General features: G+C 42.6%; 1 protein-coding gene across 1 annotated transcript in view; it reads left to right on the top strand.

Moving 5' to 3' along the window:
* The window catches only part of LOC110501283 (striated muscle preferentially expressed protein kinase), a 113,601-nt gene that overhangs the window by 37,536 nt on the left and 58,644 nt on the right, over nucleotides 1-17,421 (top strand). The window contains exons 10-12 of the mRNA XM_090216397.1: nucleotides 5,106-5,261; nucleotides 7,722-7,810; nucleotides 15,849-16,024. Coding sequence (XP_090072523.1) covers nucleotides 5,106-5,261; nucleotides 7,722-7,810; nucleotides 15,849-16,024 — 421 coding nt within the window. The remainder of the gene's footprint in view (nucleotides 1-5,105; nucleotides 5,262-7,721; nucleotides 7,811-15,848; nucleotides 16,025-17,421) is intronic.

The following is a 17,421-nucleotide window of genomic DNA, read 5'->3' as shown; positions in this document are numbered from 1 at the left end:
GTCCAGACCACCTATTATATCAGCCAATCATGGCTAGTGAGAAGATTGCTTAATTTTTCTGTGGCTTAACCAACAAGGCTCGTAATTTAACAATTTTATTTGTATTTACAGATGGCATACAAGTTTGTTATTAAGGCACATGCAAGTTCACATGCTAGAGAAGACATTTCTGCCCAAAAACATTTAGCTAAAAAAAATATTTTTTACTTTCAAACGGCTCTGCTGTGAAGTCGTGACTTGCGCCATACGCATAGTTTTCTGAATCTGGTCACAAATGTGGAGTAAGTCAAGGGGTATGAATACTTTCTGAAGGCATTGTGCATGCACATGTATGTAAGTTGCACTCTTGAAATATTAACTGCAGTTGAATATAACTTTTGGCCCTTACATTTCTAAAATAGTCAATTGTCCATGTTTACAGTTACCAACATTTCATATCTAAGAACCAACATTTATTATCAGAGAGAGATAGAGAGAGAGCAACTTGTTGAATGTGCCTAATATTGTCAACACTTCCGCCGAAGTCGGTCCCTTTCCTTGTTCGGGCGGCGTTCGGAGGTCGACGTAACCGATCTTCTAGCCATCGCCGCTCCACCTTTCATATTCCATTTGTTTTGTCTTGTTTTCCCGCACACCTGGTTCACATTCCCTCATCAGATTAAATGTATATTACCCTGTTTCCATATCTGTGTGTGGAATTGTTCTTTGTGTAGGGTGTTACGCTACAGGCTGGCTTGCGCTAAGTTTGTTTCTAAACTAGGTTTGTTTGTTTTGTTTAATCCGGTTCATGTTACCATGGTTGTGCTTTGTGCTGCCTCGCCTGTGCCTTTGGGCCAGGGTGTATATTAAAGTTTTCCTGTTATCACCCATCTCTGCTCTCCTGCGCCTGACTTCCCGGCAACCAGTCACCCACCCTGTTACAGAATTCCACACCGATCAATGGAGTCAGCAGGAGCAGGTGCCCCTGTTGTGGGGGTAGAGGAGCGCGTCCAGGAGCACGCAACGATGCTCCACCATCTCGGCACTGTCATGGACCGCATCGTCCAGACTATGGATGCTGGGAGAGACAGGGAGTCCCTCCAGCGCCCCCACGAGCACAACAGGGGTCTCCACTACGCGCCTCCCCTGCACCCGGTCCCAGTGGGATTTGTCTCGCCCTTCCCAGGGAGTTTGATGGGACGGCAGTGGGCAGTGGGCCCTGGAGTGGGCTAGCGCCATGTGGGTAGAAGGCGATGCAGCACTGGACCACTTCGAGGTGCTTGGTCGACTGTCAAGGCTGAGAAATGCCTGTACTTCCAGCATTCCGTATCCTTCCTAGGATACCGCATTTCCACCTCAGGGGTGAGGATGGAGAGTGCCAACATTTCAGCCGTGCGTAATTTGGCCGACTCCCACCACGGTAAAGGAGGTGCAGCGTTTTTAGGGTTTGGCAATTACTACCGGAGGTTTTTCCGGGGCATTGGTCAGGTAGCGGCTTTCATTACCTCACTGCTGAAGCGGGGCCCGGTGCATTTGCAGTGGTCCGCGGACAGGGCTTTTGGTCACCTAAGGGCTCTGTTTACCTCGCTCCCGTGCTGGAGCATCCGGATCCCTCTTTGGCGTTCACGGTGGACGCGTCCAAGGCTGGGATAGGAACCAAGCTCTGTCAGTGCTCGGGTACGCCACTGAAGCTCCACCCCTGTGCCTTTTTCTCGAAGAAGCTCAGCCCGGCGAAGCAAAACTATGATGTGGGGGACCGGGAGCTGTTGGCTGTGGTCAAGGCCTTGAAGGAGTGGAGACATTGGCTTGAAGGGGCTCAACACCCTTTTCTCATCTGGACTGACCACCGCAACCTGGAGTACATCCGGGCAGTGAGGAGACTGAATCCTCGTCAGGCAAGGTGGGCCATGTTGTTTACCCGTTTTGTTTTCACCCTTTCTTTCAGACCAGGTTCCCAGAATGTTAAGGCAGACGCACTGTCCCGGCTGTATGACACAGAGATGCGGCCCATGGATCCCACCCCCATACTCCCGGCCTTCTGCCTGGTGGCGCCGGTAGTATGGGAGCTGGATGCGGACATTGAGCGGGCGTTAAGTGCAGAGCCCTCTCCCCTCCGGTGTCCCGCTGGGCATTCCGTCTACTTTCTGTGACCGGTTGATCTATTGGGCCCACATGTCACCTTCCTCTGGTCATCCAGGCATCGGTCGGACGGTGTGCTGTCTGAGTGGGAAGTACTGGTGGCCCACCTTGGCAAAGGACGTGAAGGTTTATGTTTCCTCCTGCTCGGTATGTGCCCAGTGTAAGGCTCCTAGGCACCTGCCCAGAAGTAAGCTACAACCCTTACCCGTTCCACAACGGCCTTGGTCGCATCTGTCGGTTGATTTTCTCAACGATCTTCCTCCCTCACAGGGTAACACCACTATCCTGGTCGCTGTGGACCATTTTTTCAAGTTCTGCCTTCTCCCTCTGCCCGGTCTCCCTACTGCCCTACAGACTACGGAGGCCATGTTTACATTTGTCTTCCGGCACTACGGGTCTGATCGGGGTCCCCAGTTCACTTCGAGGGTCTGGAGGGCGTTCATAGAACGTCTGTGGGTCTCGATCAGCCTTACCTCGGGTTTTCACCCCGAGAGTAATGGGCAGGTGGAAAGAGTGAACCAGGATGTGGGTAGGTTTCTGCGGTCTTATTGTCAGGACCGGCCAGGGGAGGACCGGCTCTGCCACTCCTGCACCAACCTCTTACCCTTCCAGTGCGTACTGGGGTACCAGCCAGTTCTGGTGCCTAGGCACACTGGTACCATTTCTTTAAAAAATAAGAGAGTGCTCTGAAATCAGAGTAGATAGCAATATCGAATTTACCCAGGTTTGTTTATCAACAGTTGTCAGAGTGACATCATGAACATTCTATTGAAATGGTAACTTGCATAGTGAAGTCTTTTGTTTTGACATGTATCTAGCTAGTTAAACAATGAACCATGATCCCAACTCATAACGTTACTACCCTGCATGAATCTGCAGGTAGCTAACAAACCAGGTTCAATGTTAGCCAGCTAGCTAACATTAGGGTATAACTAGCAATGCAATTTACTCTGAGATATGAATAAAATTACTACACAGATCACACACGAAACATTAGCTAGTGAGCCAGCCAGCTAACGTTAGCCAGATAGCTAACAGTAAGCTTAAACTTGAAATGTAAATGACTTTCTGACAAAATTACAAATGTGTAATATCTAAAAATGTAGCTAGCTAGGCTATCTTATCAGTTACATGGATGGACGCTTTTCCCTCTGTCACAGATGCCATGGTTGCCCTTAGTTTGAAGATATAATCCAAAGACAGGTGTTTTGTACAATAGCCTTCTGTGTGTTTTCTTTTCAACTCCCTCTGCATATTTGCAATAAAACAGCAGAATTTCCTTAGCTATCATACTCATATTTCCACTGGGCATTCCACTGATTTCAAAACTCAGTCCTCCAGAAAGTGGAGAGCAACACTTTTGGAGTTCTCGTAAGTGATATCTTTAAAAAAGCTATGTTAGAAAATATTACCTACACATACCGACCAGCTCACGTTATAGACAGAAGCGTGCTACATGGCAGACCAATCCGAACACATCTCTCGGCATGTCCAGCCAACCCATTATCTCAGCCAATCATGGCTAGGTGTAAGGTTTCTGACTTTTTCCGTGGCTAAACCAACTAGGCTCATAATTGAACAATTTTTATCCCATTAACAGATAGCATACAAGTTCGTTATTAAGGCACATGAAAGTCCACATGTTCCAGAAGGCATTTCGGCCAAAAAAAACTTATTTTTATTAAAATGAAAAGTTTACATTCAAATGCACCTAGTTACACCTAGTTTCCTGAAATGAGTCACATATATAGATTTTTTTTTAAATGGATTCTGTATTTATTAACTTCTTAAAACTACCCCTCCCGGATCAGGGAGAATTGTCATCAACTACACTAATTAGCATAATGCAACGGACAAAAAATCTTACTAGAAAATATTCATATTCATGAAATCACAAGTGAAATGTAGTGAAACACAGCTTAGCCTTTTGATAATCACCCTGTCATCTCAGTTTTTGAAATTATGCTTTACAGCCAAATCATGACAAGCATTTGTGTAAGTTTATCGATAGCCTAGCATAGCATTATGTCCAGCTAGCAGCAGGAAGCTTGGTCACGAAAATCAGAAAAGCAATCAAATTAAATTGTTTACCTTTGATGAGCTTCAGATGTTTTCACTCACGAGACTCCCAGTTAGACAGCAAATGTTCATTTTGTTCCATAAAGATTATTTTTATAGCCGAAATACCTTATAGCCGAAATACCTTTTTATAGCAGAAATACCTTTTTCTTGTTCAAGTTTTGTTGAGAAATCCACCGGAAGTTGCGGTCACGACAACGCCGAAAAAAATACAAATTAGATCCATAATATCGACAGAAACATGGCAAACGTTTTTTATAATCAAACCTCAAGGTGTTTTTCAAATATCTATTCGATAATATATCAACCGGTAGAATTGGCTTCTCAGTAGGAGCGAGAGGAAAATTGGCCGCCTTTGTCTATTACGCACAAATCACTCTGAGAGCCCCCACCTGACCACTGACGCAATGTTGTCGTTCGGCGCACATTTTTCAAAATGAAAGCCTGAAACCATGTCTAGTGACTGTAGACACATTAGGGAAGCCATAGAAAATGGGATCTGGTTCATATCCCTTTCAATGGTCAAAAGGGATGCATAGGAACGCAGAGGTTTCAAAATAAGAGTCACTTCCTGATTGGATTTTTCTCAGGCTTTCGCCTGCAATATCAGTTCTGTTATACTCACAGACAATATTTTTACAGTTTTGGAAACTTAAGAGTGTTTTCTATCCTAAGCTGTCAATTATATGCATATTCTAGCATCTGGTCCTGAGGAATAGCCTGTTTACTTTGGGAACGTTATTTTTCCAAAAATGAAAATAGTGCCCCCTAGCTTTTGAGGTTTTAATGACATAAAACAATTAAAGCCTTGTTCACCTTTGGATACTGCGATCACAACATGGAATAAAGTAAATTTTCTATTTTATTCTTCATCTTATTATAATGTATATTCAACAGAGCCCATGCAGGAGCCGCAGGAGAACCTGGGTGTTCTTAGGGACATCAGCAGCCCTATCACATCTGATGAAGAGTACCTCAGCCCACTGGAGGAAGGCATGGATTTTGGAGGGCCTGAGACAAGGAAGATAGTCGACACACGATTCAAGGAGCCCCCTGCATTCCAGGTGAGACTGTAACACTGATCCCAAAAGGATCTCTCGTGTATCACTTGGCTATACTTCACTTTACATTATACTGTTGTGGTAAAGTTAAGCATAGGGGCAAGGAATCAGTTTGGGATTTGGCAAATAGATCTTTCACAAAACTTTTTATTGACAATTTGCAATACACTGTAAAATCTATAAATTGATTTAATTCAACTTAATTTCAAAGCACATATTGTATGGTGATTCATGCAGTGGATGTTCCAGTAACGCTTTACTTGACACACAGCGTCATAACAGGTTATGACACGGTCATAACCATGTCTTAACAGCTGACATAACTTGTTAACCTGTTATAATATGATCATAACTGTCATGACATATATTTAGACAAAAAAAGAAACATATCTTTTTCAGAATCCTGTCTTTCAAAGATAATTCATAAACATCCAAAAAACTTCACAGATCTTCATTGTAAAGGGTTTAAACACTGTTTCCCATTTCCTATAAACAATTAATGAACATTCACCTGTGGAACGGTTGTTAAGACATTAACAGCTTACAGACGGTAGGCAATTAGGTCACAGTTATGAAAACGTAGGACACTAAAGAGGCCTTTCTACTGACTCTGAAATACACCAAAAGAAAGATGCCCAGGGTCACTGCTCATCTGCTTGAACGTGCCTTAGGCATGCTGCAAGGACAAATGAGGACTGCAGATCTGGCCAGGGCAAGAAATTGCAATGTCCGTACTGTGAGATGCCTAAGACAGAGCTACAGGGAGGCAGGACTGACATCCGGTCATCCTCGCAGTGGCTGACCATGTGTAACAACACCTGCACAGGATCGGTACATCCAAACATCACACCTGCGGGACAGGTATAGGATGGCAAGAACAACTTCCCGAGTTTTACCAGGAACGCACAATCCCTCCATCAGTGATCAGACTGTCCGCAATAGGCTGAGAGAGGCTGGACTGAGGGCTTGTAGTCCTGTTGTAAGGCAGGTCCTCACCAGACATCACCGGCAACAACGTCGCCATGGGCACAAACCCACCATCACTGGACCAGACAGGACTGGCAAAAAGTGCTCCTCACTGATGAGCCGCGGTTTTGTCTCACCAGGAGTGATGGCCAGATTTGCGAGGCCTGTACTCTGAAGCTGGGTCGATTTGGAGGTGGAGTGTCTGTCATGGTCTGGGGCGGTGTGTCATAGCATCATCGGACTGAGCTTGCCGTTATTGCAGGCAATCTCAACGCTGTGCATCACAGGGAAGACATCCTGCTCCCTAATGTGGTACCCTTCCTGCAGGCTCATCCTGACATGACCCTCCAGCATGACAATGCCACTAACTATACTGCTCGTTCTGGGCGTGATTTCCTGCAAGACAGGAATGTCAGTGTTCTGCCATGGCCAGCGAAGAGCCCGGATCTCAATCCCATTTAGCACGTCTGGGACCTGTTGGATGTGAGGACTTGGGAAATTCCACCCAGAAACGTCCAGGAACTTGCAGGTGCCTTGGTGGAAGAGGGTCACAGCACGAACTTGCAAATTTGGTGCAGTCCATGAGGAGGAGATGCACTGTAGTTCTTAATGCAGCTGGTGACCACACCGGATACTGACGGTTACTTTTGATTTTTATCCCCCCTTTGTTCAGGGACACATTATTCAATTTCTTTTTGTCACATGTCTGTGGAACTTGTTCATTTTATGTCTCAGTTATTGAATCTTGTTATGTTCGTACAAATATTTACACATGTTTAAGTTTGCTGAAAATACACGCAGTTGACAGTGAGAGGAAGTTTTATTTTTTGTTGAGTTTATATTGCATTATTTTATGGCTGGTTATGGCATCTACATAAGAGTGTCAAAACCCACATCACCTACCACACTTTTCAAAACATTCCATTACACCATAGCCAAGATGTCATGTTATATATATCTTTTTTTAATTTACCATTTTAAATTATCATTGTAATTGCACACACATTGATGTCAGACATGCACCTACCCCAATGCTATGTTGCTGATGACTGGGATGAATGCAGGAGTAGATTTCAGGAGCAAGACAATACATCCTTGTTTTAACTGATGATTGATATAAGGGAAAGTACGTGATAGGCCTATTGGGCTTGTATTATTATGATGGTCATAAAGCTTCTTGACAGTGTCATAATGTGTATTTTCTTAATCCAAGTAAAGTCCTGCAGGATGGTCATAATGCTTCATGACAGTTTCATAAAGTTTAATAATTGGAAGAAATGTGGGTTTTGACACTCATATGACATTATATATGTATTATATATGTAATTATTATATATACAATCATATGACATCATAATGTATTATGACACTGTGTGTCATGTAAAGTGTTACTGATGTTCCATATAGTGTAGTTTGCATTTCAAAAGTGACAGCATGGAAATTAGTCTATGTGCTGTCAACTCCCATTTCAAAATGGCTCATCCTCTGTTTTAACAGGTAACTATGAATGATCAAGCGGTCATTGAGGGGCAAGAAGTGACCATGTCTGTCCGACTAAATGGACAGCCCAAACCCATGCTTTATTGGTAGGTTTCCTTACGCCATTAAATCATCAATTCAATGCTCTGTGTATTTAATCTTAACTGAAAAAGCCTGCTGAGTTATTGATACAATACAGAATTTGTTTTGTCATGCATACACTACATCACCTGCTCGTCAAACATCTCATTCCAAAATCCTGGGCAATGATATAGAGTTGGTCCCCCCTTTGCTGTAACAACAGCCTCCACTCTTCTGGGAAGGTTTTCCACTAGATGAAGGAACATTGCTGCCCGGACTTGCTTCCATTCAGCGAGGTCAGGCACTGATGTTGGGGGATTAGGCTTGGCTCGCAGTTGGCGTTACCATTCATCCCAAAGGTGTTCTATGGGGTTGAGGTGAGGGCTCTGTGCAGGCCAGTCAAGTTCTTCCCAAACAAACTCAAAAAAACATTTCTCTATGGACCTCCCTTTGTGCTGAAACAGTAAAAGGCCATCCCCAAACTTTGGCCCCAAGTTGGAAGCACAGAATTGTCTAGAATGTCATTGTATAGGGGTAAGATTTCCCTTCACTGGAACTAAGGGGCCTAGCCCGAACCATGCCCCGGACCATTATTCTTCCTCCACCAACCTTTTCACTATGCATCGGGGCAGGTTGCGTTCTCCCGTCATCTGCCAAACCCAGATTCGTCCGTCGGACTGCCAGATGTTGAAGCGTGATTCATCACTCCAGAGAGCCATTTTCACTGCACCAAAGTCCAATGGCGTCGAGCTTTACAGCTCTCTAGCAAACGCTTGGTATTGTGCATGGTGATCTTTGGCTTGTGTGCGGCTGCTCGGCCATGGAAACCCATTTCATGAAGCCCCCGACGAACAGTTCTTGTGCTGACGTTGCTTCCAGAGGCAGTTTGAAACTCGGTAGTGAGTGTTGCAATCGAGGATAGACCATTTTTACGTGCTGCGCCCTTCAGCCCTCAGTGGTCCCGTTCTGTGAGCTTGTGTGGCCTACCACTTCGAGGCAGAGCCGTTGTTGCTCTTAGACCAGGCCTGGGGAATTATTTTCTAGAGGGCCCCATCATATGACAGGATTATACATCATGTGTATGACTGTGTTGACATATATATCTAGTGTAATTCACTTATTTAACTTTAACATATAAACCACATCCATGTTCTCCTATTGGTTAGTATTTTCATTACTACATTTTACTTAATTTATTACATGCAATGAACTACACGGAGGGAAAAGTTAATTGTGCATTCAGCACAACGGACAGAACGCTTATTAACCGGTATGCACAAAAACACAAGAAAGAGAGAGAGCTCAACATTACATTTGGCTAGGGGGCAGTATCCTAAATATCTGCCTGACTGACGTGCCCAAAATAAACTGCCCGTTACTCAGGCCCAGAAGCTAGGATATGCATATAATTGGTAGAATATGATAGAAAACACTTTGAAATCCATTCAGATTTTTGTTTTGAGGTCACAGGCCTTTCCAATGGAAGTCTATGGCTCTATATATAAAAAATAGCTCACAGATTGCAGTTACTATGGCTTCCACTAGATGTCAACAGTCGTTATACAGGGTTTCAGGCTTGTTTCTTGAAAAACGACCAAGTAATTGTAGTTTTTCCAAAGTGAGCTAATCAGGAATGGTAGGCTTTTGTCCGCGTGAATGAGAGCACACTCTTCGTTATTTTCCTTTCCTATTGAACACTGTTCTTTCCGTCTGAAATATTATTGTTTATTTACATATTAGGGTACTTGAGGATTATATAGAAACATTGTTTGACTTGTTTGGACAAAGTTTACCAGTAGCTATTTGGATTCCTTTGTATGCATGTTGAAGTTGTGGATTACTGAAATGAATGTGCCAACTAAACATACTTTTTTGGGCATAAAGAAGTATAAAGAAGGACTTTATCAAACAAAACAAACATTCATTGTGTAGCTGGGACCCTTGGGATTGCAAACAGAGGAAGATCTTCAAAGGTAAGTGATTTATTTCATCGCTATTTGTTATTTTGATGTGGGGCGCTGTCCTCAGGTAATCACATGGTATGCTTTCTTGGAATCTGACAACGCAGTTGGAGTAACAAGAAGTTGAGCTTTTAAATTATATAAGACACTTGTATGTTCTTTAATGTTTAATATTATGATTTTGTCATTTGAATTTGGCGCCCTGCAATTTCCCTGGATGTGAACCCACTACGGAACACCTAGCACAAAGAAATACTACTCAATCAGTGTGAGGAGTGAAGTCTCTGATGGCCATTGACTAGAGCAGTGAAGTCAGGTATAGTTTCTGATGTTGCTATGCGTAGGATTGCTGACGTTAGAGTCAGTATGACCTTGACTTGTTATATTTCATCACTGAAAATGTCTGTTCACATACATAGTTTGACCCAAACAGTACAAACATCTGACAACGCAGTTGGATTAACAAGAAGTTAAGCTTGTAAATTATATAAGACACTTGTATGTTCTTTAATGTTTAATATTACCGTTTGACCCAAATAGTACAAACATCTTCTGAGCATGACTCCTAGTCTTTGGAAAGTTTTGTTCATCGAGAGATGCATAGAACCTTGTCAGTGACATTGTTTTGAATAGTTCTCCAATCACTGCATCAGACTGAAGATTGATAAACTCAAGTTACAGGTCAGTGGGAGTGTTATCCACATTGAAAGTAAAAGGAGAGGATTTAACAGCATGTCATTTTCTAACACTTTGAAATCCTCAAAACAACGAGAAAACTCACCATTGAAATCCACATATTTTCCATTCATTTGCAATCTCCAACTTCAGGTTCTACACCCTTTTAAGGAAACGGGGATACCTACAGAAGTCAGTTGTCCAACGGAATGTATTCAACTGAAAGTGTCTTCCGCATTTAACCCAACCCCTCTTTTAAGCACCTTCCCCAAACTCAGCCATCTCACGTTTTGTTGTAGGGGAGATCTGCATAACCCGACTCTGTCTGTTCCAACAGTGAGATATACTGCCTGTGGTTTAAAGATTTTTCTCTTATGAAGTTCACCACTAAATGACTGTATCCACAACATGGCTCATTTTCAGAACACATTTACAGAGCACCTGATGAATAATATAATGCAGGAAAATAATTTTCTGATCTGTGTTCAGCTCAGCTACTTGATCTTGTATTCTTTTCAAAAGACCAACGTTTTTTTCCAGTCAAGTTTGGGCACCCATCAGTGGTCACAATCTTTCCCTGTGGTTGTGCTCTTCAACGACTGCAATGAAGCAAGCTCCTCTGTAATTTCAAAGTCTGGGGTTATGCTTCGTAAGAATATCAACAACTGCGTCGTGTCACGTGCATCACTGCTCTCATCCAGGGCCAAGGAGAAATAGGTGAAATCCTTTACCTTGTCTTTCAACTGTTGTTCCATATTCTCTGCGTTGTCCCCAACATGCTTTGTCACTGTTCGCCTTGACAGGGAAACATTTTAAAACAGCTCTTTCTTGTCAGGGGAAAGTATTGCTATAGAGTCAATTAAACATTCTTTAATGAATTCGCCCTCAGTAAATGGCATACTATGTTTAGCAATTTTGTGGGACAGTACATACTCTCTCAGTACGTACTCTCTCAATTCCGTCGTTTGTTGAATGCAGTTTTGTTAAAAGTCCTTTGTGCTTTTGCAACTGAGAAAGCCCTCTGCTCTGAAGACATATTCCTATATTTCTGTGCATGCTTTGTCTGTAAGGGAATACCCCCCTGAAATGGACAAAAATGAATGGGAAGTCATTGGCACTGGACAAACCATATACACGGTGTCCAATACCACTCAATTCGGCGTCGTTTCGTTCAAAGTTGATTGCAAATGCCATATGGCAAATGCCAGGTGTAACACTTTGAAAATCCAACAGGTGGCAAGCGCGCTCCACCATGGTTTTTCATATTGCAAATGCAACACAAGTCAACATCCAACTTCCATTTCAAAAACCTAGCAACCCCTTAAAAAAGTGCTTTCTGGACCGTTTTTCGAAATTCTTTTGATTTTTTTTGGCAATTACACATGTGTAAGAACTGTATGAATATACTTTTGTCCAATTTTATTATCATAATTTTTAAAAAATGTTTTACTTGCGCATAAGGCATATGTTTTGTCCATTTGCAATATGATTTCATTGGAAGTCAAAAGTCAAAAGTCAAATATAGCAGAAATTTTGAAAAAACTTCACACACCCTTAAAAAAGTGCTTTCTGGACCGTTTTTCAAAATTCTTTCGATTTTTGTGTCAATTAAACATGTATAAGAACTGTATCAACATACTTTAGTCATATTTTATTATCATAATTATTTTTTATTTTTTACTTGTGCATAAGAAATATGTTTTCACCATTTGCAATATGATTTCATAGAAAGTCAAAAGTCAAAGTCAAAAGTAACTTTTTTTGGGGCCAAATGCCATAAGAAATTTGACATGCTCAAAAATCCTTTAGAAATGCAAAATTGACTGGCCTGATGAACTCGGGATGGCCGGGCAGTGATAGTTGTTCCTTTCCATCACTCGTTGTGTTGATTTCATCATGTCCATTTGGTGATGCTTTTTCACTGTAGAATCATATTGCAAGTGCACGTGCATTTGCAATATGTTTCAATGGGCATTTACCATCACGAATTTGTCATGCTCAAAAATCATGCAGAATTGCAAAATTGACTGACCTGATGAACACAGGATGGCCGAGGACCTCATGAACGTACTTGAGGTCGAATTGTGCTTCTCACCCCAACGGTTCTCTCACTGTCACCCAAAAGCAAATGACGTTGGGGGCAGGCTTCATTTTGGGCCTACTTTTCTCATGGTCGCCGCGCTTAGACCGAGCGAGCTATGGTCAAGCGGGATATCTCGTTGAACTCGGCACGGCCTAGAGATTATGGTAATGCCATTGACTGCTCTCTGTGTCTTTAAGCACTGCACTTTGTCACTCCATCCTTGCTGTGTGTGTGTGTGAGAGCTTTTCTTTGACATCTGTTGGGAGAAATTACTGATTTACAGTTCAGGAGGGTTACCTAGTCACACATATGAAGTTTTGGAAAGATGTGACATTTTTAACCCTTCAAAACAGACAGTGTGACCCAATGAAAGGCACTTCCGGTTGGCACAGGAAGCTATAAGTAAACACATGTCTTGATTGAGATAGCCTCTTACAGAATCCTGAATTTTAAGTCTTTAAGTTACGAATTGACTGATCTACACAGGGTTGAATGCAGGGATTTTCATAATGACAGGTTATGTGTTTCAAAACACTTTTAGGGTGATTTTAACCACTTCCGGTTGCTTCAGGAAGCTTAGAATTGACACAGGTAGACCTCATAGTGGTCTGATGGACTATCATAGAAGACAGGTTCATAAGGCATTCATAAGCCACATAGTCTTCAGGTTGACTTTAGAGGAGCAGTCAATGTATTCCTGTGGGGAGAGAAGTCAATGCAAACTGTTTGATGTAAACACCTTCTTTTAACTGTTAAGGGTTAATGCAACACGGTCAAGGTTAGGCTTGCACGGATCGGAAGGACCTGACTGACCTGATGAACACAGGATGGCCGAGGACCTCATGAACGTACTTGAGGTCGAATTGTGCTTCTCACCCTAACGGTTCTCTCACTGTCACCCAAAAGCAAATGACATTTAGGGCCAGGCTTCATTTTGGGCCTTCTGTTTTTCAAGGTCGCTGCACTCAGAGCGAGCTACGGTCAAGCGGGGCGTCTCGTTGAACTCGCTGAACTCGTTGAGCACTGTCTGGAGACTATGGTGATGCCATTTTTTGTGTTGATTTCAGAATGCCATTTTGGTGATTGTCCCTCTCCGTTTAAACATATTGCAAATGTACAAAAGTCAACTAGCAAGTCAGTTTCCATCAGTCAATTAGATGTCATTCTGACACCAAACTGATACCAATTGACACCAAACCCACTTTTTCCAACTCATTTAGAAGCCAACTATCACATATGTCAGAGCAGGCCCATAATTCACAGCGCTTTCAGTTTAAAACATAAGAAAAACGTAAAACACATAGTTACATTCTAGCTGCGGGTTCAGTTCAGACATTATGTGTAGGCCTATGTGAGGCGACCCCGAATCCCGAGTTTCGGCTCGATAGGTCCTTCGGTGCCCGAGCAAAACCCTAATTGGTGCTGAATATCCACTTTTTTCCATGCCTTGCTACGGGGTCCTTGAATGAGCTATTGGACAGAAACATTGGGGTCCGTCTCTATGGGCCGTCTTGCGTCCCTGAGACTTTTCTAAATGTCGTCATTTTCGTAATGGTCAAAATTAATTGAAGTCATTGCAAATGTACGAGGCTGTTTCTCAGTCCGAGAACCTTCTAGAGCCACGTAACTAACCACACACTATCGACCTGAGGTCTAGAACAGGTTTCTAAAGTTTCAGAACTCTAGGTCTGACGGTTCTTTTTTAGCTCGAACAAAGGTAACTATTGCAGGCACTGTCTGTCTCTACGCACCCCAATGGGTCCCTCCTTCCAAGTTGTGTGTGTGTGATTTAGTTTTTCTTTGAAATGTTATGGAAAAAATGACTGATTTACAGTTCGTGGGGGTTGCCTAATCACACATATGAAGTTTTGGAAAGATCTGACTATTTTAACCCTTCGAAACAGCCCCTGTGACACCAATTATGGCACTTCCGGTTGGAACAGGAAGCTATAAGTAAACACATATCCCGATTGGGGTATGCCTTTACAGAATCCTGAGTTTTAGGTCTTTACGTTAAGAACTGAGTTATGTGTTATTTCAGAAAATCACAGAAAATCACAGAAATCTCGCAGAGCTCCGCAGCACACTTTAAAAAGATCCGTATGAACACCCTGCAACTGGATCTGTAACTGTTTTAAAAAAAAAAAAACTATTTTTGAACATCACTAATTTGACATTGTACGATTTCTCCTAAATGACGATAGATAAATGGCTGGTTCTTTTTTTATTGACACCGGAGGCTCCTTGACTTTGACGTGAAGCGGAAAAATTATTGCTCTATTTTCATTTTGGCCATAACTCAAAAACCGTTGAGGCCTAGACGCCATCTTGTTCGGGGCCAACTGCCCATTATGCCAAACCTACGCTCACCAAGTTTCGGCTTCGAAATATTTTCCGTTTTGGAGATAAGGCCACGTCGTGATTCGTGATGTTTTGTACATTTGCAATATGATTGCTTATGCCCTCTTGTGGGATTTACCGGGACAGCGGAAAAATGACCAAAATGTGATTATTTTATAAAACGGAAACCGAATGTCCGAGAGAGTTCGTTTGATGACTTCCCGGTAGATCTGGCCCTGCCGCACGGCCCGACGCCGTCCGCGAATTTTACAAACGTTTTTGGACGTCTAGTAAGGGACCGTACATTTGCAATATGGACTTTCTCACTAACCATATGGCGAATGTCAAAATGTTCCCTTAATGTATGGAAGTGTCGGGACAAGTTGTAGTCTTTCAAGACAGCAATGCTCTCTTGGCACACCAAGCACACAGCTTTCCCTGATACCTCAATAAAGAAATATTTTGTTGTCCACTTTTGCTTGAACACCCTACATTCATTGTCTACTTTCCTTTTCTTTGAAAAACAAAGGCCCTTGCCCAGGCCTGTCCCAGATGTTTCCACTTCACAATAACAGCACTTACAGTTGACTGGGGCAGATCTAGCAGTGCACAAATTTGACTAACTGACTTCTTGGAAAAGTGGCATCCTACAACGGTGCCACGTTGAAAATCACTGAGGTCTTCAGTAAGGCCATTCTACTGCGAATGTTTCTCTATGGAGATTGCATGACCGTGTACTCGATTTTATACACCTATCAGTAATGGGTGTAGCTGAAATAGCCGAATCCACTAATGTGAAAGGGGGTCCACATACTTTTGTATATTGTATCTTGCCATTAGAGTTTTGTGCATGGCATGGTTCACATTGGCAAGACAATGGTTGCTAGGTTTCTATATTTACAATGTAGTCTTTATAAAACCAGTATACTGTAGTTCCCTATCCATTGTAATGCATTTCTAAACAATGCAAAACATTTCTAAATATAGAAATCTCTCTTTGTTCAGGCTGAGGGACAGGGAAACGATAAAAACAGACTTGCACCACACAGTGCGTGAGACCAAGGACGGCACTTTTGAAATGACCATCAACTCTGCTCAGAAGTCGGACACGGGAGTGTACACCTGCAAGATCATCAATGAGTATGGAACAGAGCAGTGCGCATGCAAACTGGAGGTGAAAGGTACAGTACAGCAAGGCTGTCTATTTCCAATCCCTCTCTTTGCTGTATGCCAATCAAATAATACAAAACGTTGGATAACATATTTGTTATGTGAGGTACATATAATGCCTTATAACACCTATACTGTGTCATAACACTGACTCTAAGCATAGTAATAAGAGCAGTTGTTCTACCTGCACAATGTTTACGCTACAAAGCTTGGCAGATAGCTTACACTCTTCCAGTAAATAATCAGAAGGCATTGGTACCGTTAAGAATCTTTAGTAGAAGACATTTTGTTTGAAAACTGTAATAGATACAGAATGGAGGAACAGTATGAGAAAGTCACTATATACATTCACACAAATGGATACAAATAAAGAACAGTATCTCTATCGCGAGTTAGCAACAAAAACTAGCCTAGCTAAACAACATGACCGTGCAGATATGATGACAATCACAGGAAAGGTACCACTAAACATATACACATAATCTAAGTGTCCATATTCAGTAGCTTAATAACTATGATTTAGCTTTGTCACAAGAGATATCTCAACACTTAAAATAGCTAGATACATCCAAAAACCAAGAAGCTAAACCAGGAATACGTCTTTCCCGAAGCGGATCCTTTGTTCGAACTCCACCCTGGACATGAGTTCTTATCTCGGAGGAAGACCCAAAACAACGCAGTCGCAGCAGGAGAGGCAGACGGAACGGCCTACTGGTCATACTCAGAAGGCGAGCACACCATCCACCGCTTCCGAGGATATTAATCGCCAATGTCCAATCTCTAGATAACAAGGTGGACGAAAATAGGCCCCGAGTTGCCTTCCAGAGAGACATCAGAGATTGTAACATTCTCTTTTTCACGGAAACATGGCTCACTCGGGACATGTTGTCAGAGTTGGTACAGCCACCCGATTTCTTAATGCATCGTGCCGACAGAAACAAACATCTCTCTGGTAAGAAGATGGGCGGGGGTCTGTGCCTTATGATTAATGACTCATGGTGTAATCACAACAACACACAGGAACTCAAGTCCTTTTGTTCACCTGACCGAGTATTCCTTACAATCAAATGCCAAACGCATTATCTTCCAAGAGAATTCTCTTCGATTGTAGTCACAGCCGCGCATATCCCCCCAAGCAGATACCTCGTCAGCCCTGAATGAACTTTACTGGACTCTATGTAAACTGGAAACCATATATCCTGAGGCTGCATTTATTGTAGCTAGGAATTTTAACAAAGCTAACCTGAGAACAAGACTTTCTAAAATCTATCAGCATATAGATTGCGCGACACGAGCTGGTAGAATTCTGCATCATTACTCCTCTAACTTCCGCGAGGCAAACAAAGCCCTCCCCCGCCCTGCATTCTGCAAATCTGACCATGACTCCATTTTGTTGCTCCCAGCCTAT

Source organism: Oncorhynchus mykiss, chromosome 22, assembly GCF_057628025.1.
Source record: "Oncorhynchus mykiss isolate SJ-2025 chromosome 22, ASM5762802v1, whole genome shotgun sequence".
Classification (NCBI taxonomy): domain Eukaryota; kingdom Metazoa; phylum Chordata; class Actinopteri; order Salmoniformes; family Salmonidae; genus Oncorhynchus; species Oncorhynchus mykiss.
Note: the sequence above shows the minus strand (reverse complement) of the source record. Positions and strands in the feature narration are given on the sequence as shown.